The sequence below is a fragment of the Cygnus olor genome, chromosome 1 (genome assembly GCF_009769625.2).
Source record: "Cygnus olor isolate bCygOlo1 chromosome 1, bCygOlo1.pri.v2, whole genome shotgun sequence".
NCBI classification, from domain to species: Eukaryota; Metazoa; Chordata; class Aves; order Anseriformes; family Anatidae; genus Cygnus; species Cygnus olor.
The window spans coordinates 139,752,745-139,776,905 of NC_049169.1; the positions used below are offsets into that span (position 1 = coordinate 139,752,745).

General features: G+C 40.6%; 1 protein-coding gene across 4 annotated transcripts in view; it reads right to left on the bottom strand.

Moving 5' to 3' along the window:
- The window catches only part of CNGA3 (cyclic nucleotide gated channel subunit alpha 3), a 36,192-nt gene extending 12,393 nt beyond the window's left edge, over window positions 1-23,799 (bottom strand). Inside the window, exons 1-6 of one of the 4 annotated variants that reach the window (XM_040546113.1) lie at window positions 23,161-23,799; window positions 19,254-19,324; window positions 15,087-15,218; window positions 6,472-6,588; window positions 4,035-4,214; window positions 2,365-2,418 (exon numbers count right to left, since the gene is read on the bottom strand). In XM_040546113.1, coding sequence (XP_040402047.1) covers window positions 2,365-2,418; window positions 4,035-4,214; window positions 6,472-6,588; window positions 15,087-15,187 — 452 coding nt within the window. In that variant the 5' untranslated portion in view covers window positions 15,188-15,218; window positions 19,254-19,324; window positions 23,161-23,799. The remainder of the gene's footprint in view (window positions 1-2,364; window positions 2,419-4,034; window positions 4,215-6,471; window positions 6,589-15,086; window positions 15,219-19,253; window positions 19,325-23,160) is intronic. The other 3 variants (XM_040546047.1, XM_040545861.1, XM_040545962.1) reach the window with 3 other exon arrangements.
- Window positions 23,800-24,161: the final 362 nt, after the last annotated feature.

Here is a 24,161-nt window from a genome sequence, read left to right on the forward strand (position 1 = left end):
CAAATCAAAGAAACAGTTTTTCATTTACTAAGGCTGACTTCTACACAGCATCAGGAACCACTACTCAAATATTTATTTCTCTGCCATTGGCCCCTTGGACTTGTATTGCTTCTCCTTCAAATCTGCCCCCCAAACTCCTTCCTATTTAGAAAACATGCCAGGATTTCAGTGTGCATTACTATGCATGGTGCCTGACCTAAAGGCCAATTCACATTTTCTGTTGTTAGCATTACCATGCAGCTCCTCGGTACTTCAAATGTCTGACATTCTTACTGGAAAGAAAGAACTACGAGTAAACAGTTTTCAAAGGAAAGTGTCTCTGTACATTTGTGGCTGTTGTTATGCAAGGAAAAGTAGATTGAGACAGAGAATCGATCAAAAAGTTTCAGTGGTGGTGAAGTTCAGAGGGAATATTTTGACAAGTCCATCTTTCTCCTACATGTTGTTTTAAAAGAGAAAAAAAAAAAAAAAAAACAAACATTATTTCACCAAGCAGCTGGTGCCTACACTTTTTCTCTGGCCTGAGAAAGAATACCTGTCAACCACAGATATCTCTCCTAAGTGAGACTCTTTCTTTTCTGTGGCCCCTGTGCGTCTCTCTCTTGAGGTAACTTCTAATTTATCATAATCCCAACAATCTGTAGCCTGGCAGTCAAAGTTGCTCAGAGGAAAAGGCTGGCCATTATCGAAGTGCTGAAAGTATCAGCCACGGTTCCCAAAGGGCAGGAACTCTTAGGTCTTCTACACAATGATAAAAACAAAGCTTCAAAAAGACCAGCATCTTTTTTCTTCATCAGTGCTACTGAGTAACGTGGAATCCAGTAACTAATAAAACAGCTGTTTGTGCTGTCCTCCTGGCCAGCAATACAGTGGCATCTCTTCTGTCTCCAGCATGTCAAAAGGAGGATGCATCTTCAGACTTAAAAAAGGTTTTCATCAGCCTCTATAAAAACACTGTTAAAGTCTTTGAATTAGTTGAATATTTGCATTTCTCATCTGTCAAATACTTTGCAAATCAAGTAATTTTCAGACTGTCACACAGGTAGATAGACAGGTGTTGGCTTCATTTAGAAATAATGAAACACTGAAAGGATGAAAGTTTTGCCCAAAGTACATGAGTCATTGTAAGAAACAGGCTAAGAAAGCAGTATTTCCATTCTAATTGGTCCTTTGGGACATGACTCAGGCTCCAGGTTTCTAGTGTCAGGTAGGTCAGGCTCCAGGTTTCTAGTGTTTTTCTTTTGTTTTTTTTTTTATCCCAATCTAAATAAAATGCTATACATCTCTGACGCTCTTCTCTGTATTCACATTTCAGTTTTAATAAAAGCTATGCAAACAAAAGAAAAAAAATGCTTCAGGAGCAGGAAAATATGTTCAGATATGTGCATTCAGTTCAGATATGTGCAGCAACATTTTAAATGAAGCTTGCTGCTCAACCATGATGTATTTGGAGAAAAAAAAAAAAAAAAAAAAAAAGATTTTCCTGAAAGTGTGTCTGACATAATCAGAAACCATCCTGGAGATTTTTTTTTTTTGTTTCTTTTCACATGGAAAGCAACAAAAGAAATTAACTATTGGCATGCACAAGAGCAGAATTGCTGCTGTATGCTGCAGAGCAGATATGTCCTCAAGCAGGTGTGGTTTAAGACGTGTAACAAACATTGGTGTTGGGTGATTTTACATTACAGAAGTTCTTCAACTTTTCAAGAGATTTCTCTTTGGTCCAAAACTGTGAAATATCTTGTCAAATACAAAAAATAGAATGGCTTTTGTCAAAACTTGTTGCGATGCAAGCCTTATTATGTTCCCTGTCACCCTCTCTACATTTACACCAACCATACGTGGCAGAACTAAAACACGCATTTTAGAAAGAAGGTTAGTTTTCATTTAGACTGCCCACATAAAAGGTTTTCTTGGTACCCTGCTCCATATCTACTTCTCATGTGACCGCAAGAAATTTCTGGGGCACCTGGATTTCCGAAAGGGAACTGGTATGTCAAAAGAGATAAAGTACTGTTAGAAAACGAATACATGAATCTCAATTAAAAACTGAAGCATTAGTATAGCCATTGGTAATGCAGTAAAATCAGCCAGTTGAACTACAGGAGGTAGGGACTAAATATCTAATTAATCCAATTCACTCCTTGGAAGGTAAGGGTAACTTCAGACAAAAAGAAGCTGACAGGAATCATGAAGGACGCTTCTAGTACTAAGAAAACTAGATCTTTCATATAATTAAACTATATTCTTAGAAAGGGCTTAAGGAGACATAAGGAGTTTATACTTCAAATGTTACTAGGCTGGAAAGGGGGAAGAAAGAAGGAGCTAGTTGTAGGAAGGTGTAGGGAGGTTATCGGTACTTACTCTTCATTGGTGTTGTTGCTATAGTTGACATTAAACCTGGCCAGGGGCCATTGACTGCAGTAAGTTAAATAAAACACATTTAAGAGCGTAAAGACTTCTGGCATTTCATACACGTGTTTACCAACATGACAGACTGACTTACTAGCCTCTCACATATACACTGATAAGATTAGGAAGGTCAACTTTGACTGCAGCGATAAGCCCCTTTGCATAACTATTTCAAGGCACCAGTTTCTCTTTGTCATGTGTTAGACATACACGTTTGTGACCACATCTGATGTCTGAAGCTTATTCTCAGGCGTATTAGTGCACGATAACATGTAACTCACTATTTTTAGCCCTGTTCGCATTTGGCTGCTATTTTAAACGTTCTTCAATCCTTTCAAGTCTTCTTCAGGGATGCACTGCCAAGGCTTCTGTAACAAGCACACCTACCACTGCTGCAGAATTAAGCTTTCACAATAGAACAACTGAGGGTTACTGTAACGTGGCAACAATATAAAACTGAGAAAGCAAGGATGGATACTTCCAACTTCATTTCTTCTAATAGTCTTTCATAGAGGTTTGTTGGACCAGGATCAATGTTCGCTCTAACAACTCAGAACCTTCAGTTGCTACTGATCCAGGCACCCAAAAAACCTGTTGCCTGCTGACTTGAGGACAGCAGTCTGGCTAATTCAACAAAATGTGCTTTTGAGTTGAATTTCTAGGAAGCAGATCAAGTGAAGATGATATGGCTGGGCTGACTCACAACAAATCAAGGTCACCTGTACTACCATGCAGAGCCCTTCAATGCTTGTTGCTTTAATATGAATTACTAGATGAGAACTTGAAAAAAATCAACTGATTACTTGCTTGCTCACCTAACAAAGTGAAAAAACATGGGTGGCTGTACTTCAAAACATAATGCAAGACAGAAGGTGAACTTTTGCCTTTGAGCTTCATTTTCCCACCTTAGCTGGAGTTAAATTTAAAACACCAAGTCGTATGTTCATAAATAACAATTAACCAAGTCAAAACACTGTAAACAGATAGAGCTTTTTCTTGCAGGCCTCTGTTGTTTTCCTGGAAAAAAATTAAGATAAGACTGAACCTGCCTCCCATACCAAAGACCGAGTATATTCTAATCAGTTAAGATATCAGCCAAAAGATTTTCTCATTTCTGCATCAGAAGCCTTCTGCAATGTTAACAGCTGAACTCCTGAGTAGGTGTAACTAAGCAATGATACATTCACACAGCTGTTGTTTGGAGTTTCCTAACACTTGCAGCTAATGTGCATAACATGATTGTCCTGAAAAGCCACAACTAGCAGCATCCCAGATCCTTGAAACAGGAACTGCATTCATCCTCTGTGGAGAAGAGTTCAGCAACAGCAAGTTACACAGGTAGCTCACAATAAAATTTCAGTGCTGAGAAGCCATTCTGCCTGAAGCAGCACGATCAGAATCCTTTATTTCAAAATCTTTGCCAAGGTGTGTTTTGGGGAGAAAGTCTGCTGAAAGCCATAACACTTCACTTATGTGAAGATTCCTGAACAGCATTAGATACTCTGTTCATCTCCCATATTAACCTCCTTATGCTGTTCTGAAAATAAAACTGATGTCCTTATCACCAAGAAAATACCATAACCTCAATCTTCTTTCTTTAAAACATAAATACTCCTTCTTACCTGTTCACTCCCCCAGGACGTTCACGGATGCCCAGAAAGGAACGGATGTTACTTTGCCTACTGGACACCTCTATGAGCTCTGGCCCTCGGATTCGCTCCAGGAAAGAATCAGGTCTTTGGTCTTCGTGGTGCAAATGTCTTGTGGCCCATGACCTCAGAGATACAACAAATCGTGACAGCCTGCACAGGACAGACATACAACATTCACCAAACCAGACAAAAATGTCAGATGGCTTAAATCATTCCCACAAAGAGCAGCTCAGGCGGACTTTTCTCTGCTTTGCCACCTGCCACAGAAATTAGACTTGATGGACTGTGTGAAGCTAGACACTTTCCACAATTTCATACGTCACCCTCTGCAGTGGATCAGGAAAGTATCTCACACATCAGTCTCTAGTCCACTGTACCAGCATTGCAGTAGCAACAGAATACTGATTAAGGGTAAGTTTGCTAAGTGGTTGTGGTGCAGACAAGAACTTCTGATTTACGTGATAATGAGGGAACACTGGCCTGACAGAATCAGAGACATAAAATACTCACAAGATCACACATTCAAGGTACAAACAATAGAAACAAAAGCTGAATAGTTGGTGAGGGAGGATGAACTTTGAAATAAGGAACGGTAAGAATTCAGTCACTTTGCCTTTGATTTTAAAGGGTCTGTCTGCAGATACATTAATTGCATGTAAACCTGCCTGCTGCATAGAAAGCACTATTTCTTCATCCTAAATTTCTATCAGAGCACTGAAAGAAGACGATCCAAACATTATGACAACATAATCAATTTAACACTGTATCACCGTTTCTTTTTATGTACCCACTAATTCACATTACAAATCCTTATAATGTCTTCTGTCAAAGTTCAGATGGAAAGATGTTTCTGAAAAATTGAAAACAATGGAGACTGAAATCTACAAAGGAGATTTTATTTCTTATTCACACAATATTCTGTATTATTTCCTACAAGCAGTCCACTTGAACATAAGTGGTGCTAATTCAGATTTCCCAAACTTGTCCCTGAAAACACCATAATGAAATCCTGAACAATCCATAACTTCTTACAGAGGCCTTGGGCTACTCAGTGAAAGCTCTTTATGTTCCCTCTGCATCACCTAGTATTATATATGCTAAGACTTTACAAAGACTCTGATGTGAACGAGTTAAATCTTATGGTAAAATACACCTGCTTTGAACTGTATTGCATTTATCAAGGGCCTAACTCATAGATCTTGCCCAGAAACTCTTACATGGAAATAAAAAGGACGATAAAGGCAAGAATAATATTATGTATCAGAAATTAGAAAAAGTTATTTTTAGCTCTTTCTCCCTATACCAACATAGCAGCATATAAATCACCTACAATTTCCAACAATTAAGAGAATTCAAAATCTACCAGGAAGGCAAAAGAAAAACAAAGATGCACATAGAAGACTGAGATTACTAGATTCATCACCCTATTGAAAAAAACACCATATAAAATTAAACAATAAAAACAAATATTAAAAAAGGAAGCTTTCAATATTAATTTATACATTTAGATGCTTTCTGTTTTTATAAAACATACACCTATAAACATGTCTGCCACCTAAAATCAACTTCTTGCAGACTTTGCAATCTCCACATAGTGGTGTCACTATCTGACAACCAAACACGGAAACACAAGTTTGTTCTCTACCATCTAAAAGGCTAAAATGTAAACTATACTCTAAATGACTCCAGTTTTATAGCACTTTTTCTTTGCTCTTTAAAATACGCAATGCTTAAACGGAGTATGCTCTGTAGCACGTATAACAGTGGTATCAGAAGACAGTTCTGTTGTCTCAGCTGGAAATCTTTAAAGCAGACATAACAAGTTTTTTAAGTTCTATTTCAGGCTTATGTTTTAAGATCTGTAAATGACTTAAGCAAATAGTTGACTTGAACTTTGCTGACTCAGCCTCCCAATCCAGCATAAACATAACTGGATTCTAAAAACAGAAGCCCTATCTCTTCCCTTGCCACAGCTACCTACCAACTAGGGAAACATCATTATATCTTATTTAATATGAAATTACCTTTGTATCAGTTATCAAGCAGAGCCAAACACTTACTTATCCATTTACTTTACAGTCTGGCGTCACTTCATGCATGTCCTCAGTATTCAACATATTCTCAGTTCTGTTTGTGTAAAAACATTTTTTTTATTTTTTTTTAATCAGACTAATTTGTGTGATCTCATTTAGCATCTCTAGTATTCTAAGGTTTTTGTTAGAAATGAGTGAGTTATGAGCACAGAATCAAGGTCAAAAGCACCTTCTGTTACTTTTTATAGACTTTCTTCAGCTGCACTCCATCCATTTTCTTTGGAAACTGATGGTTCTTCTTACTTTACCTTGAAATAGCGATCAGTCTCTTCCCAACCTGTTAATATTGGAAATGGTATTAATTAGCGTGTTACCTTGCCATTGCTCCCCTGCCTGTGAATGAGCTCGTCTGGGATCCAGATAAATGCCCTCCCTCGGCAGAAATGACTCTCTGCAGTTCTGAAGACGTATCCTCACACAGCGAATGGGTTCTGCAAAAGCAAATTTTTTTTTTTAATTATATATAGCCTACTGCAAATCTTCCTCCAACCAGTTCTTAACTCTACTGCATCAGAAAACTGTGCGGCAAATTGTCCTCTTTCTAGTAATATGGCATGCATTTGATAAATATAACGCTAAGCCTATATTCCCACTTTTCTGGAGCCATCCAATACCAAATGAAGTCAGTGGAGGCTCTGCCATCTGTGCCAGCAAGCTCAGAAGCAGATTTCTGACTGGTCAATATGACTCTGGTGTACAGATACACAACTAGGGGAAGCACATTTGCTACTCTGTCAGCTCATGAAAGCACATGAGTAGCTTTCCTTTAACATGGAGAACATCTCCAGGGGGCTTTGAAGTGACTGCCCACTGCTTTTTTCAGTCTTGTTCTCCCAAACATTGTTTCAGTTTAACAGTCTGAAATTTCTATCACTGTTGTTCCTTCACATGGCTCAATGGAAATAGGCACCCCTTTTCATTTCACTGTTGCTTGGATCGAAAGAGAAAAACTGTGATTTTACTGTAGTTTATGCTGAGCAGCATCACTGTTGTTCTTACCAGCCTACTGCCACCAGCTGCATAACTGAAGGCGTAATGCTGCCCGCTTCGTCAGTGAAACTCCACCTATTGTATAGGAAAAGAGGCTACAGATGTTCAAAGCTACTCTGGTAGTGATGAGATGAGGCACCTCAGGACACTGGCATATGCAAAAAATAATACAGCATCACAGTTGCGTGAAACTGCAGACAGTGATTATACTGTTATGTGCAGTGTCTGCCAACTTGCATGAGTTCCTGTAATTGTAAGACTGCTTATTAGCAGTGAAATAATTAGAAATAAAAAAAAAAAAAAAAAGATGAAAAAGGATGAAAATTTAGTTTTATCTTTCAGTAATAGAGTTTTGGAACTGTCTTCATTGGAACCAGGACTTTATCAAAACTTCTCTGTGTTTTTCATTCTTCGGGATTCATTTTAGAAGACTTTAACACATCAAAGATCACATTTTTCCCCTTTCGTAATGCAAACAAGAATTCTCACTGTTAATCTGCATTGCCAGGAAAACACTGAATATGATACTTGCAGTAACTTCATAAGAACTGGCAACAGCATTTTGAGTGCCCACAACAGGATAATTAGCAACTCAGTTTTGCATGTACTCACAGCAGAGAAGCTGACAAACAAAGAATTTAAACTTTAAAAATTCTACTCTAACAACCAAGCTACCAGAGATAGCAACTCATGGTACCACAGAATGACAGAGTCATTAAGGTTGGAAAAGCCCTCCAAGATCACCTGGTCCAACCATCCCCCTACCACCAATGTCACCCACTAAACCATGTCCCTAGTCGCCACGTCCAACCTTTCCTTGAACACCCCCAGGGATGGTGACTCCACCACCTCCCTGGGCAACCCGCCCCAATGCCTGACTGCTCTTTCTGAGAAGAAATGTCTCCTAATTTCCAACCTGAACCTCCCCTGGCACAACTTGAGGCCATTCCCTCTAGTCCTATCACTAGTTATCTGTGAGAAGAGGCCGACCCCCAGCTCCCCACACCTTCCTTTCAGGTAGTTGTAGAGAGCAATGAGGTCTCCCCTGAGCCTCCTCTTCTCCAGACTAAACAAGCCCTGTTCCCTCAGCCGCTCCTCACAGGACTTGTGCTCCAGGCCCTTCACCAGCTTCGTAGCCCTGCTCTGGACACGCTCCAGGGCCTCCATGTCCTTCTTGTAGTGAGGGGCCCAAAGCTGAGCACAGCACTCGAGGTGCGGCCTCACCGGAGCAGAGTACAGGGGGATGATCACCTCCCTGGTCCTGCTGGCTGCACTATTCCTGATACAAGCCAGGATGCCCTTGGCCTTCTTGGCCACCTGGGCACACTGCTGGCTCATGTTCAGGAGAGCATCAATCAGCACCCCCAGGTCCTTTCCCTCTGCACAGCTTTCCAGCCACCCTGCCCCAAGCCTGTAGCGCTGCATGGGGTTGTTGTGGCCAAAGTGCAGGACCCGGCACTTAGCTATGTTGAACCTCATCCCATTGGCCTCTGCCCATCGATCCAACCTGTCCAGGTCCCTCTGCAGGGCCTTCCTAACCTCTGACAGACCGACACTTCCCCCAAACTTGGTGTCGTCTGCAAACTTACTGAGGGTGCACTCAATTCCCTCACCCAAATCATCAATAAAGATGTTAAAGAGGATGGGCCCCAACACCAACCCCTGGGGAACACCACTGGTGACCTGTCACCAGCTGAATTTCACTCCGTTCACCACCACTCTCTGGGCCTGGCTGCCCAGCCAGGTTTTAACACAGCAAAGAGTGCACTTGTCCAAGCCATGGGCTGCCAGCTTCTCCAGCAGAACACTGTGGGAGTCTAGGTAGACCATATCAACAGCCTTTCCCTCATCCACCAGGCGGTTCACCCAGTCACAGAGGGAGATGAGGTTGGTCAGGCAGGACTTGCCTTTCATGAACCCATGATGACTGGGCCAGATCCCCCACCCAGTAGTCCCGGATCCATTGCGTGATTGCATTCAAGATGACCTGTTCCATCACTTTTCCTGGCACCGAGGTCAGGCCGACAGGCCTGTAGTTCCCTGGGTCCTCCTTATGACCATTCTTATAGATGGGTGTCACATTAGCAAGTCTCCAGTCATCTGGGACTTCTCTGGATGACCATGACTGCTGATAGATGGTAGAAAGCAGCTTGGCAATCACATCTGCCAGTTCCTCAGCACCCTTGGGTGGATCCCATCTGGCCCCATAGACTTGTGACAGTCCAGGTGGAGCAGCAGGTCTCTAACTTTTCCACCTGAACCGTGAAATTCTTAACCGTTTTATTCTCCTCTTCTAATACAAAGCACCAAAAGATGCTGGTTAGTATTGAAAAAGTTTTATAACCTAGTTTATGTGGTGGGTGCTACGAGTATCATGGATGCCAATGTTAACACGGCTTGTAGGGGAGGATGAGCAAACTCATAGGACAGAAATACATTAAGGACAACAAGATACACAGAGTCCACATTCAGAAAATTCTGCTAAGCTGGATGCTGGGAGAGTATTAAAGGTGAGTATTTTGTAGATACCTGCAGTTTGCACACACACACACAAAACTTTTATGTATTTATTTATTTGTTTTCCTGGAGAATCTGCCTACATTCCTGTCAAGGAGATGATACTACACAAGACAGTCTTTTAGATGGCACTGCTATGCCTGTTTTAAAGACTTTATATTTCTCTTTAGAGGAAAATATAATTTTTGTGTGATCTTAGACAGCAATGGATTCTAACATTGCTACTGTTCTTATTTATTTGAGTCCTGAAAATACATTTTTAAAGGAGACAGAAAGAGTTCTCAGAAAATAACTTTTTCTTCTTTTTCTTTTCTTTTTTTTTTTTCTCAGCCTGTTGAAGAAAACTTGACACAGAAGTCAGGCCCAGGAAATCAGGCCAAACAGATTTTTGCTGAAGTTTCAGAGGAAAATCTATTTCAATTTTATTAGCCTCCATGAGCACAGTGAAACAAATTTAACACCATGCAATGTTCTATTTTGATGTAACTGTGCTGGTTTATTAGTGGGAACAAGAGCCAAGCAGGAGGTGAGAACTGCTATCCAAAAGGCACTGTTAACTAGCCTTATTTCTTTTTTTGTACACTTCTTTATTTACGTTCTCCTTTATTGCTGATATTATTCCGTTTGGGCATCTGCTGACAATATGCAAGAGGCTAAGAATGCAGGTACCAAAAGCAATACTGTGCCTCTAGCTCCATTCATCAGCACAGAGTCATGCTTGCTAACTACATCATCTGTTAAGTGCTTCGTGTGCAGGATCATCAACTCTATATTCCTCAGCAATGTGGAAAGGTGTGCTCCACTGTCCCTACACAGGCTCATCATACTTTGTATTTCTGTAACATGAAGTTTTACCAACTTTCTATCCTCCTGCAAGCACTAACTACAGAGGATTTACTGACATTCTAAAAAAAAAAAAAAAAAAAAAAAGTTTTTGCTTTGATTCTGGAAAAAATTCAGGGTATGGCTTTTGGTGTCTAGAGCCAGAGGTATGTTGAAGAAATAATGTTTTAATCTAGGTGAAAAAAAAATCAACATGCTTAACAGACCTTCAAATCTGATTCACAGTCCCATAAAACCAGTTAAAACTTTTCAATTATTTAATTACTCTCCGGTCTGATTCTTACCAAGGAGTGATCAGACGTACTCTGTGAAAAATTTGTATCTGATGCTCCAAAAAAGCCTGCTAAATTGTAGGAAAAAAAAAAGGCAAAACTCTCAGACACAACTATTGGAATCACATTTGATTGTGGACTCAACTAGTGAAAATTTGAATTCCTTATTTTAGTTTGATTGCTTGATTGTATTATTCTATATGTGCATCAAGATTTTCTATAACTAGGTTTATGTTATATTTAAATATAAAAATTGATATGTAAATTCAGGTTTACCTTGCAAAAAAAAGTTATAACATACAGACAACTCATGAAAATTAAAATAATTTTGTGGACAACACTAAAGGGCTTGCATTTTACTTTTACAAGTAATACACAAAGGGCTCTGCCAGGTAAACCTTAAGAAAGCACCTGTCCAACATTATAGAGCAATCATAAACATATTCCACTTTCATTCACACAAATGCAAATTGAAAAGTAAACCTAAAATAATCTCTTTCTTCCATTATTATAAATCCCTCTTGTACAACTCACGTGCTCATTTCTGGTTTTTCTTAACCATGTGCAGATAACACAAGAGGCCTCATTTGTCAACTGGCTTTACGTTGAGTCACCATCCCTGCAGGTCTTTAAAAGATGTTTAAATGTAGCTTAGTGGTATGGTTTAGTGGAGGACTTGTTAGTGTTAGGTCAGAGGTTGGACTAGGTGATCTTCGAGGTCTCTTCCAACCTAGATGATTCTGTGAAAGATACAGTTACAGATTGGGCTTTTGATGCAACATGTTCAACACACATGGCCTAGTTTTTACTTTATTCTTACAAACACAAACTCATTCCTGTCTGGACTCCATGAGCTTGTCTGGTATCCGCAGCAAAACAGTAACCACTGCCATTACTGTCCAAGGCTGTTACACAGTCAGAAATCAACATGAGAAGAGAATACATGGTGTACCAAGAAACAGAGAGCAGGCTACAAAGTAGAAACACCGGCAGATGACAGCGCCCCTCAACTTACTCTGAAAAATACTTTTTGCTCCATTTCTCAAAAAGGGAAACGTACACTTTTCAGCTTTCTAAAGACCAATTTATTCCCATGCTTTCGAGCTGTCTATCGGAGTAAACTCTAGGAAGGATATTTACATTAGCACCTGCTCTGTACCCTTCCCTTGCCTTAATTTGGCTCTACGTTTGCACAAAGTTCATGAAGTAAACCCCAGAAGACTATTTTCACCGAAAATGCATGGAAATAACCCAGAACTTTCATTTAGTGGAGACTGTTCTGATGTTTTGATCAGTTCAAGAGGAATGGGCAAAGCCCTTTGGGGTAATAACTGGGAGCCAGACTTCAAGAGCAAGATTTAGCTCCAGATGGCAGTCACCTAAATTCAGGTGTCTAATATAAGCTATCCCTATATTCCCATTATAGTCAATTGAGATCTTAGGATATGATTCACTTGCTTCAATAGAGGAGTCTAGTATAGAGGTCTCACTTTAGTGCCAGCTAGATGCTTCAAATACTCTTACGGTATTTCAAATAGCTTTAGATGCCTGTGTTTATGCAACCAAATACCTCTCATAATAAACACAGTCAAAGGAGCCTGAAAAGCCAGTCAAATTCAGGGTAAACTGAACAGCTCCCTAGGCTCCACTGACTATTATTGACTAGGTCTCCACTGACGCTAGTACAAACTTAGACACCTACTCACATAAAGACACAGAAATCCAGATGTCTACAAGGCACACCTGAATCCCATTTCCAAAATTTAGATAGCAAAACCATGTCTGTAAGCTATTGTGCTCTCTCCTATGTGAGCCATTTCTACAGAGAGGCTGGATTTTAAAAATCAAGACCCATTTATTATTTTTTGTTTTGCTGATTTTTGTTTTACTAAATGGACTGGGTTTACAGCACTACACTACAAGAATATGGGCATATGTATCACTATCTCTGGTATAACAGATAACAACAGTTTAAAGACCACCAGCAGCTTCCTGTTAATTGTTTCAGTAAGTGCTTTTCCTTGATAGTACCACATTCCACAGCAGAAAAGCACTTAAGCACATCCTTAGCATTAAGCATAAATTTAACACTCACTGACTTTAATGGGAACTAAGTAATGTGCTTAATTGCTTTGTTGAACTACAGCCAACAGGAGTCAGAGGAAGATAAGAAGTTTCACTAGTCCAGAAAACCCGTGGTTTGGTTTGTTTTGTTTTGTTTTCCTATTGTCTATAGTTTTAGAACATGCTAACCTGAATTTGAAAAATGCGTATCAGAATTCTTCCTTGGATGAGGTTAAAGACCAATGTCCCACAACCGTCTCCAACATGAAGGTCTGAAAGTGGAAGCCTCTGTTTGACAATGACTGAAGCTTTAAGTATGGAACTGGAAACAGAAACCATCTTTGATGTTTGTGACAGATAATAAATGAAACGCGTTTTATTATCTTCAAGCTCCCAGCCTTCCAGATGCATTTACAGTCTCTCCCTTGGCTTTAATTCACATTTTCTTTTCATGGAAAAAAGGATTAACTTTTGCCAAATTAAACGGAATGAAAGACTTCTGTCTTATAAAAAGCTAAAAATTTGTCTTCTGGTAAATAATAATCATATTCTTATAGATTGAACAGTCTAAAATACATTTGTGTTCTAATGAATACAATCATACGTAGTTTTGCCCATATATATACAATTTTTTTTCAGCGGCATTACAAAGGTATTATATATACTCACTGGCAATCACTTCAGTGAGCCAAAAACCTTAAACCTCTGAGCCAAAAACATTAATCCTCCCTTTAAAAAAAAAAAAAAAAAAAAAAAACTTAAACCTTAAACCGTGATCTCTTTTACAGAGTGAGATTGTATCTTTTTACTCACCTACTTACTCCTGTAATTAATGCTGACCACAACAAACTTCATTTTAAATAAATGTCTCTTCAAGACCACACTTATCATGATAAAGTGCAATTCATATTTCAGTCCCTTTACCTGTCATAAGTCATTGCCTCTGAAACTGCAGGTGACTGCAGTGATTTAATTCTACATTTAAATCTTTATAACCACACTCTCACATCCCTGCTAGTAGGACCATTTTGTGAGTGAGCTGCCAATCACTAATATTCTCTACCCCACTTCCCCCCCCCCCCCCCAAAAAAAAAAAGAAAAGAACATAAGGAAGGAAATGCTCATTTCAATCTGTGTTTTCCCTGTTTCTGAGGTATGACTGTAAATGGAGACAAAGTGACCCGGCCCTTCCAAATCTCCCCAACACCACAAGGTAGTATAACTAAGTCAAGCAAGCCATACTGCACAGAATAAAAGCAGCTCCATTTTTACACCTACATGCCAGAAGGTATCATGTAAGCAAAGCAGGAAGGAAAAAAAAAAAAAAAAAAAAGACTAATCTGAAGAGGACAGGGATCACACCCATACTACATGCTAGGAGCATGCAATCCAAAATTATCATAACCCAGGCAGTCCTATTATACCTATAGGCTTTTGAATACTCTGGTCTGGGTGCACAGTTGATCAGCAAGAGACCACCTGAAAAGGACCCCATAGCTGAGGTGGTTAACCACAAGCCAAAAGCAGGCCACTTTTTCAAGCCTGTACAGGTGCTGTGGATCATGAGACACTTTCCAGCAGGCCCAGCAGCATTTGCCCAGACTAAAGAAATGACTGGTGCTGTGTGAAAAATAAGTCCTAAGCACACTGGGCTTTTTAAGTAGTTTTATTTTAAGCAGTTACTTCAAAACTATTGAAACAGGGGAAAGTGGAGGTAAAGAAACCATTACACTTCATCTGTACAGTGAGAGGCTCTGAAAAGACACTACAAAAATGTTGATACCTTAATATGCTATATATGTTCCCTATCACAGGAGCCAGGCAGTTTGAAGAGGTTGCTTTTAAAAACCTCCCTAAGGCTTTTCACTGCATGGCACTGGGAGGATCCTTTTTTCTCCAAATCCCAAGCACACTCCAAACACAGGTTCTTGCAAGCTGCATGGTGACTCAAGAAAGATGTTTCTCCTTATTGAGCTGTTATAATTACCACTAAAGTGAAGATGAGTTTATTCCTGAGGTAATACAGGTTCTAGATCCAAAACTACAAGCCATGATAACCTTCTTATCGCTGTCTCTTCTGTACTTTGGATATACACTGCTAAGTCAGTTAAATACACTGGGTCAACAGTGATGTGGTATAACACTTCCAAAATGCAGAGCCAGAGGACTGTCACAATATATGCAGCAACCTGTCTTCTTGCAAATTATGCAGCAATGTGACTGTGATGAAATGAATACGTTACCTGATAAAGCCATTTTCAATCCTTTCAATATCTTCATCAGTAGTTCTGACAGACAGTCTGTGCATAGCAGGGTAGGAGTGCTGGGTGTTGATTTTTGCCATTTTGCTTTACATATTAACATCTAAATGATAGCTGAAAAAGAAGAAAAAACACGTTTTGTGAAGGCTGCTAGAGTAATGTGATGAGTTCTTAAAAACAGTGATTTACTAAACCAACACAATGGTAAAAAGCAAATTCAACCATTTAAAGAATAGCCATTGTTATTTACACACACAATATGACAGCCAGACATAATGAAATGAGTCTAGAAATAGTCCCCATTTACCTTATTTAACTCTTGGAAACCTGGTTAGTGTTTCCAATTTCTCATTTTTCTTCAGTAAATACAAAACTGTGTCAGTTTTTAAATACATATCAGCTAACTTAAGCTTTTCTAGGGAAAAAACAAGCATTTCTATGACATACTGATATAAAAAAATAACGAGATCTTTCAACCCACTCTCAGATTTCAATGTTCACTCCGAAGAACTGATTCCTGAAGCAAAGATAATTTATGCTAAAAATATAACTACATATAAAAATGTTAATTGAAACATTCTTACAAAATGAATCAATTTTGTATGTTCAAAAAACATTTTGAATTGTTACTGTATATCCATTATAAATATCAATGAATATGATTTGTTTTCAAACAATTCAGCCTTTGAGAGAGAAATATTTTAATAAATTAACCAGTCAAATGAATCTGTTTCAAAGTAAATATAGTACCAAAAATCTCTTATCTCCAGGAAAAATTTTCATTAATCATTTCTGAGTTATAATTATTGCTCCTATTACATACCTTGTACCACAGAAATAGATCGGTTATGCACAATGGCGATTTGGTGATTTGAATGTTTATTTTGCCCCAGCAGTGAGCATTTAACTGCCATTTCTCAAATATTAATTTGAACATAATTTGAGATAAGATTAAAATGTGGTTTTCCTTTAGTCATTACTGATTTCTTTCAAGTTCAGCATACCAAAACCTGCAAAAGTAGCCTACCATTTACGCTCTCACTGCCCAGGTCCCAAAACTCAATGTTATAATGGGAGGCTACAACGCAGTGGGCAGGGAGTTATGAGCACTTCATTTAAAAACAGAGCAGCATGCTTCCTGCTGGCAAATTATTGTGCACAGACAAAAGGCACAGCAGCAAATTGCTTCTTCCTACTAATAGTTGCTCTTGCTGCCTGTTGCATTTCCACTGCTTGGAGCTACGCTAAGTCTAACGAAATGGAGCTTTGGAGTAAGGTGGCATGAGTTGCTTGAATTTTACTGCACTGTATAGTCACTACTCTCCTTTAAAGCTCAGCCAAATCAATTTTTTCCTTAAACCGAAATGGAATTCTCCGTCACATTGCAGGAGAGTTGTCACTCTTCACTCAACAGCATAATGTATTCCCCAGGTACCTCATTAGACTTCCACTTTATTCTACTTCAAAGTTTCAAAAACCCGATGGTGAGAAAAGCAGAACAATTCTTAAGTAACAAAGCACTAACTTTGTTCTAAGGATGCATTTCCAACACAAAATTAGCACTGAGTTAAGATCTTCACTAGTTCTGCCAGCTAACACAACAATAACCCCGTCATTAGTTGTGATGATTCACAATCAGATTGATGTCTATCTACAGCAGTTCTTAAACTAAAGTCACCTGGCTTATGATATCCAACAAAATGAGTATCTCTGGTAAGACAATAGGAGTATGAGATAATAAAAACCTTCTGAAATCCAGGGATGACGTAGCTAATTTGCTACCAGCAACAGGTAGTACCTCACTAAAAAGAAACATTGCCTCTGTAAGTATATCCGTAAGCTTGAAACTGGCATGGCTTCTCCAGATGTTACTAATCTGCTGGAATTAGATATTACTAATCTGGAATTAGACACCACTAATAGATGCTGGATATTGCTAATCTCCTGCAATGTTTTGAATACGCCTGTGGAGTAGTGAGTACAGCAAACAGTTGCACGCTTTATTTAGACTTACAAAAGCTGGGCTACTGAAGAAACAAAACAAGCTGCAGGATATAAAATCAACACTACTTTGGATGAAAAGCTAGCTAAGAAGACAGAAAGCAGCAACAGGACTGAACAGTCAACCTTCACCACTGCAGAAGTTTAAGAACAATATTCCTCAGGCTTCCATGTGAATACCCGACATTAATGGCGTGGATGAAAAGAACGAGCAGTGAGCCAAGATCTCAGGATGGCAAAAAGTACTGCAGAAACAAGAGGAGTGCAGGGAACTTCAGTGACCCACATCAGCTAGATCAATTTCTCGACTTGATGGCAAGTGACATGCAATGTAGGGAAATGCAAATCAATGCATGCCGGTAAAAAGCATGTAAAGTACAACCTTATGGGCTCCCAAACTAACCGTGTGCTCTCACAAAGGGAACCTGAACATTATCACGTACAGCTCAGCGAAATGCCCTGCTCAGTGCCAAGCAGGCCTGCTGACACAATAGCTAACAAGATGAGGGAAGATGTATACATGGGTAGTGTTAATAACACAAAGAATATTAAAACTGCTCCATGAAACAACAGTGCAGACCCATCTGGAATACTCTTAGTCCTGCCCTTAAACAAAATATACCCCTGAACAATACCGCGGCAAGACTGATCAAGAAAGGCAATGAATAAGAAGCCTTTTATTGTTAATTATTGTTATATTTTATTGGAGATATTTTATTAAAAATTTTAGATTTTATTATAAAATAAAAATATGTGGGCAAGCGGAGCTCACTTCAGAGCCCTTACAGCGATTCCAGCTGTAAAATCTCAATTCAATATACACTGCAATCTGAACCCCTATTCTGCACTAGAATGGAGGAAAGGCAGAGAGAACAAATCACAGAAGCACAAGCCCACCATTAAGCAGTAAAGCACATTGATATATTTTTGGAAGAAGTGAGGAAGAATTATTAAATTGTGCCATGCAAGCCCAGCTGTGGTGGAGGGAGATGGAGCACAGGACTGGCAGAAATAACCAGTGCAGGGATTTGGGTACAGGGAAGGTGGTGAGACCTGAATAAACATAGTCGGCCTTGCATGAAGCACGTGAAATTCTGACAGATTACAGGCTGATAAAGAAGTATTTGTTCCTTCTAGACCTCCAAGGTTCCTAACAATAAGTGTGTTTTGAAATGCTTATCTCTTCCAAATTCCATGAAATTGCATCCAGACCCGGCCAGAGACTGTCTAGGCAGCAGCTCACAGTGATCTTGGTGCTGCCAGGAGTCAGCCAGCAGGAAAACGCTGCAGTGGCGTGAGGCTCCTCCCAAACCGTTTGGAGGGCTCTTCAGACAGCGCCAGCTGGGGTCCGCGAGCCTAAACCTGTCACAAAAAGTGGATGCTTACAAGACAGTTTTAAGAACAGCACAGAGCTCATCTTTTTATTTTAAGACAGCTGTTGCAGTGAGTTGCCCTTGGTTGGCTGCCAGCTGCTTTCTCACTCCTTCTCAACAATCCAGGGGAGAAAGTAAGATGACAAAGCTCGTGGGTTGACAAAGACAGGGAGATCACTTACCAATTACTGTCACAGGCCAAACAGACTTGACTCAAGGAAAATTATTGTAATTTATTGCCAATTAATACAATAGAGTTGGATGGTAACAGACAAAAACAGCTTTCCCCTCCACCCCTCCTGCTTTTTTCCCCAAGCTCGTAGGTACACTGCCTGCCCTGAATATTTAACGCTGGAAATTACACTGAGGGTAAAACTTGACTGCCTAAAGGCTGACATGTCTGATAAGTCCATGGTAGGCACTCAAAACAGGTATCTAGCTCACAAGAAAGTTACCTAGATACAGAGGTAGATAAGCAAATATGTAGGTAGGCAGGTAAGCAGGTAGGCAGACAGATAGATAGTCCTGCGAGCCTAAGCCTAGTTATCCAGTTTGGGGCAAGAAATTTGAAGAACTGGATCCTTAAACTATCCTCACGATTTTTAATTTTCCAGAACTCAGTGACTTCTGTTTAAGCACGCTGAGTCACACCACAGAAAACAGAAACTGCCACAGGTTGCCACAGTTTTTCAGAAGTGAAGAATTGTCTGGTGTTGGAAAGCAAAATAAAACCTGCCTGAAATAATCCAAGTTCTTGAAAGAATGACATCTTTACCTGTGACTTACACAGAGTTCTCACATGCTTCCTCAGTCAGTATTTCTTTCCTTGTTACCAATTACACTAACCTGAAAGAGATAATAATAATTCCACACTCCATAATATTGCTTTTTGGTGTGTAAATCACTGAGACTGAAACAAGAGACAAGTGAGAAGTATGTGCTATCCTACTAAAAATATAATAAATTACAAATTAGTGATAGCTCTCCCTATTCCAAATGCAAGTAGTCCAAGTACTGTTTAGTACTCTTCCTTCTAGATTAAGCTGCAACTGATATTTTATGTAAAATTCTTTTATATGCACTGTTTGGTATAAGAGACCCATTTCATCAAGGCAGCCAGTTGTCTAACAGCAACCATGAGTTCAAGTGACAAATGAAAGCTTCAGATTCACATAAGCATTTCCTAATTTTGAAAACTAGGTCCTATTCATTTCTTTGTAATATTAAAGACTTAGGACTACAGGTATGAAGGCTGCAGGATGTATCTGTTAGGAAGGCCACCATTCAGTGGCTTTCCCAAGTTGAGCACCCAGGCTCCCTACAGAAGGCATGCAGAAAATCAGGTACCCGAGAATACGATGCTGAGAAGGAACACCAGCCAAGAAGAAATGACTGAAGCTAAAATAGGAGACTGGAAATCAGTAGGCGTCTAACTCCTGGCCAAAAGTGACTGCCAAAACAGACTGCAGGACACACTCACATGTACGTTCTCACGGGTTTGCTGTACCCTGACAATACACACTAGGGCAGCTGCAGGGGTGGCCTCTGAGCAGCTTCACAGGTTAGGATTTTGATAATTCTGCACATGCCCAGCAGAAACAAACAAACGAATAAAAACACACAGGTATACATTTAAATGTTACAAATTACATCAAATTTAGGAAGTTGCTGGCTATCAGCTAAGCCACCAAAACCAACTGGGTAGGTAGCCTGTCAAAATTGTGTAATACATATGAGGTGAAACATCCGTGAAAGAGGCTGGATTTAATATATTCTCCCTCCATCAAGACGCCACGTTTGAGCTACTTTAACAGTTCCACTTCTGGACAGAATATGTCCCTAAAACTCTATATGTTTCAGAATATGTCCCTAAAATATGAGAATATGAGAAAGCAAATATCTATTAAAACCTCTGATGTGAAACAAACATCATTGTTTATCAAATAATGATGCCAGATCAAGCTGTTTACACCACCACTTAATATTCTTAAAGCTTATTTGTTCAGATGAAAAGGACTACAAACAGGTAATACGGCAGAATTCAGAAACAGCTTTTCAAGGTGAATTATTTATCACTGCCACAGAGTAAAGGTGACTTTACTTCTGACTTTATAATGGATCTTACGTGTTTGTGTAGTTGGTAATATACTGCTGTTCTTAAGACTTTGACAAATGTTTTACTTATTGCTTTGGAAGCAGCGATAAGCTGCATCAGATCGCTTACATCATTTTAGTTAAAACACTTTCCAAATCCTCACACAGCCTCTCGGGTTCAACCCTGGTAAGTCCTTGGGATTTATTTTGGGATTTGACCTCCACCTACATAATCCTTGTTACATCACTTTGCAGTAGTTGTAGTTCAGCTATACGTGAGTGGTGTACGTTATTCATGACAGTCAGCAGTTCAACCCGTACAGGCAAACATATCAACCAGTACAGGCAAAAATGGATTTCTAGGACTGGAGAACTGGACCCTGAGGTAACTCTATGATTTGAAGACGTGGTGCAACTTTTTCTTTCAGTGTCTTAGAGTTTTCTAAATTAACCTGCAGATTTAACTCTGGTAAACCCTCATGGAAATGAGCTTTGTATAAAGGCTACTGGAGCGAGTCCAAGGGGCTAAAAAAATAATAAGCAGGCTGCACCACCATGCCCTCATCAACCATGATACCTAACAGCTTAAAACACCAGTTCTTAAACCCTGTGAGCTCTTTCAAAATTACCATTTTTAAGATTACCTGCTAAATCGTATTGCATTTTCAATAGTCCATGGGCACTTTCTCCTGGAAGTGCCTGTCATTTATATGCACAGCCTACTAACCCCAGTACTGAAGATCTGTCCAACAAACACTTTTCCTCATAGGTACTCCAGGATGTGCGTGGATTATGACACTGCACATTCATATAAGTATAATTTATAGTTTTAGAATGAAATGAATATGGTTATCCTTGATCCATTTCATGGCTGGGTCCTTGATGCCTTGAAGTAGCAAAACAATATTTTAAATAAATATAATTATTTGGTTTGGGCTTCCCTCTATACCTGTGAATTATTAGTAATATATGTCAATTTTCTAAGATTTACTCTTTTTTATTTTTCCCAGAACTTTTCCTGTGAATTTGTTATTCTTAGAGTGGAAACTGTTGAGCAGAAAATAGCTGTGTATATTGAACATAGTATTGTAAATTACAGCGCAGTATGTTACAAATTACAGTTGACTGGACAACCAAGGCACATTGCATTCTTTCTGTTGCCAGTAATGATGCAGGTATCCATGTTTATGTATGGAAAATAAGCACTGCAAGGCTTCTCTAACCGCTAGCTAAAACTTAGCAGTTCTGCCAACATCTTTGTCAGTGCAGTTAGTGTTAAAAGTGAACATAAGAGGGGAATGAATGTTGCAAAAACATATCAGATTCACTGTAACAGTATTTACAAAATACATCTATATGCATACATGTGTATGAATGCTACCCATTCCAACTTGCTCCCTTCCCACTCTATATAAACTACCACAGCCATCCCACTCGGCTAGGAAAGGAAAGCATGAGAGGCAATTTGTGCCATGTCTCACATGCAGTAGCAAGGCTTTCCGCAGAAGGGGATTTAACAGATGCTAATGCCAAGAGATGGCAACATTGGAGAAGCCTGCAGGATAACGTGCTGAACTGAAATGACAGAGCTTGGGTGCAAACTGGATGACAAAGGCTGGGATGAGCAGAGGCACACAGGAGGCAAAGCTGAGAGACGCTGACATGGAAGTATGGTGTATAATTTTGTAAAGCTGATGTGCTCTTCTCTCGTACCTTTCACTGCTTGTTTACCACTGATTACCTTTGCTGCTTAGACATCCTGACAGTCCCATTATCACGTGAACTGTGAATTTTTCTAATCGGGTGGTTTTAGCATGCACACTCAAAGAAAATGATATAAAAAAAATCAAGAGAAAAAAATAACTGTGCAGAAAAAAGGCAACATTATGCTATTGCAAAAAACTAACATTTGAAACTCAAATTTACTCAATTGTAACAGTATAAATTATAGATTTTTAATTATAATAGTCTTCTTACTCCTTGCTTTGATTGAAACAACTCTGAATGTAGAAAATACAGTAAAAATAGTCCATTATTAAACAGTACCAACATTTGCATTGAGTATCATTTTTCCAGGGATCTGAAGCAGTGTTCAAGTCATTTTTCCTCATCTTCCCTTTGGCTTTTAGCAAGTGAGTAGAGTATGCTTTAGAGAAAGACACTGTTTATACTAATTATTGTATCTTGCACACTCGTAGGCACGCCGCGGACTGGTTTACACCTCACACATTTTGCAAGAGATGTCATATCGCTCAAAACAAGACCAGTTTAGCGGGAGCTCCAGGAACCCCAAGAAAGGAGCTTGCCCTGTGGCATCTGCTACCATTTTCTTGGCAGCATGTGGGGCAACCTCAGGCTCACCCCACAGGCGGCAGACAGCAGGGAAGTTAGGGGCGCTGACCAGACAGGTGCCTTAGGCACTGAGAGTGGGGCGATTCCCCTCGACCCCACAGATCTTTCTGTGAATTAATTAAATTAACGCTTAAAATAAAAAGAGCATGAAAGTTACGCTTCCCCGGCAAACTTGTGAGCCCGGCGGAGGGCAGGCGGAGAGGTGCCGCAGCCCCACACCTCCTCCTCCAACTCACCCTTGGCGCTCTCCGTGCCGCTGTCGGCGCTCACAAACTCCCTCCCTCCGCCCAGACCGGCTCCGGGGGCGAGCGATATAGCGATATATCGATATCCGCGGCGATATCCGCGGCTCCGGCTCCTCTCCGGCTCCAGCGCCGGAGCTCCCCGGCGGGGCCGGGCCCGGCGCGGCCGCCCCCGGGCGGATTAGGGCCAAAGCCCGCCCGCCTGAGCCCGGCTCAGCGGGAAAAGCCGCTCCGAGGGCTCGGCGATCCTGTTAAGTTCTCGGAAGGGATCAAAACGTCAGAGCGGCCCGCCGGGCGCTCATGCCCTCCTCCTCTTCCTCCTCCTCCTCCTCCTCCTCTTCCTCCGGCGGCCGGGCGCCTCAGCCCCTCGCTGCCCGCCGCCGCCATCCCGCCGCCGGCCATGCTGAGGGGAGAGGGCGGGCGGGGAGGCTCCGCGGGCTCCCCCGGCTCTTTCGCTCCCCTCTCGCCTTCCTCCTCCTCATATTCCTCTTCCTCATCTTCCTCCTCCTCTTCATCTTCCTCCTCCTCGGCCTCGGCGGCTGGCAGCGTGAGGGAGCGGGTGGGGCCCCACACGAGGGCGGCCGTGAGGAGCAGGTGTCCCCGAGGGATTTCTCCTCGGGGTACCGCTGGATAAGTTTCTTCCCCCGTATTTTGCCACCTCACGCCTGCAGCAGGCAGGCAGTTTCCCTCGTTTTGTCACGTTTGAGGTCCGTGAAGGCTTTCACACTCCCCTGAACTTCTTCCCCTGACTCCGATGCTGCTTTTCGCAGGGTCCTGAAAAGCTGGAAACGACGTGCTGTGTGTGAAAGCGCCATAAAATGACCACTCGGCTGGAAAAAGAGCCAGCAAAGCCATGTCGTTTGTAGCTGAGAGGCTGCTGCACCTTGCTGCACAACGTCAGTTCAGCTAGACTGAACAAAACATGACTAGAAATGCATGTAAGTGCTCGAGTCTGTGGAGAGGGAACGAATTACTCACTGCTCTCCCCGCTCTAA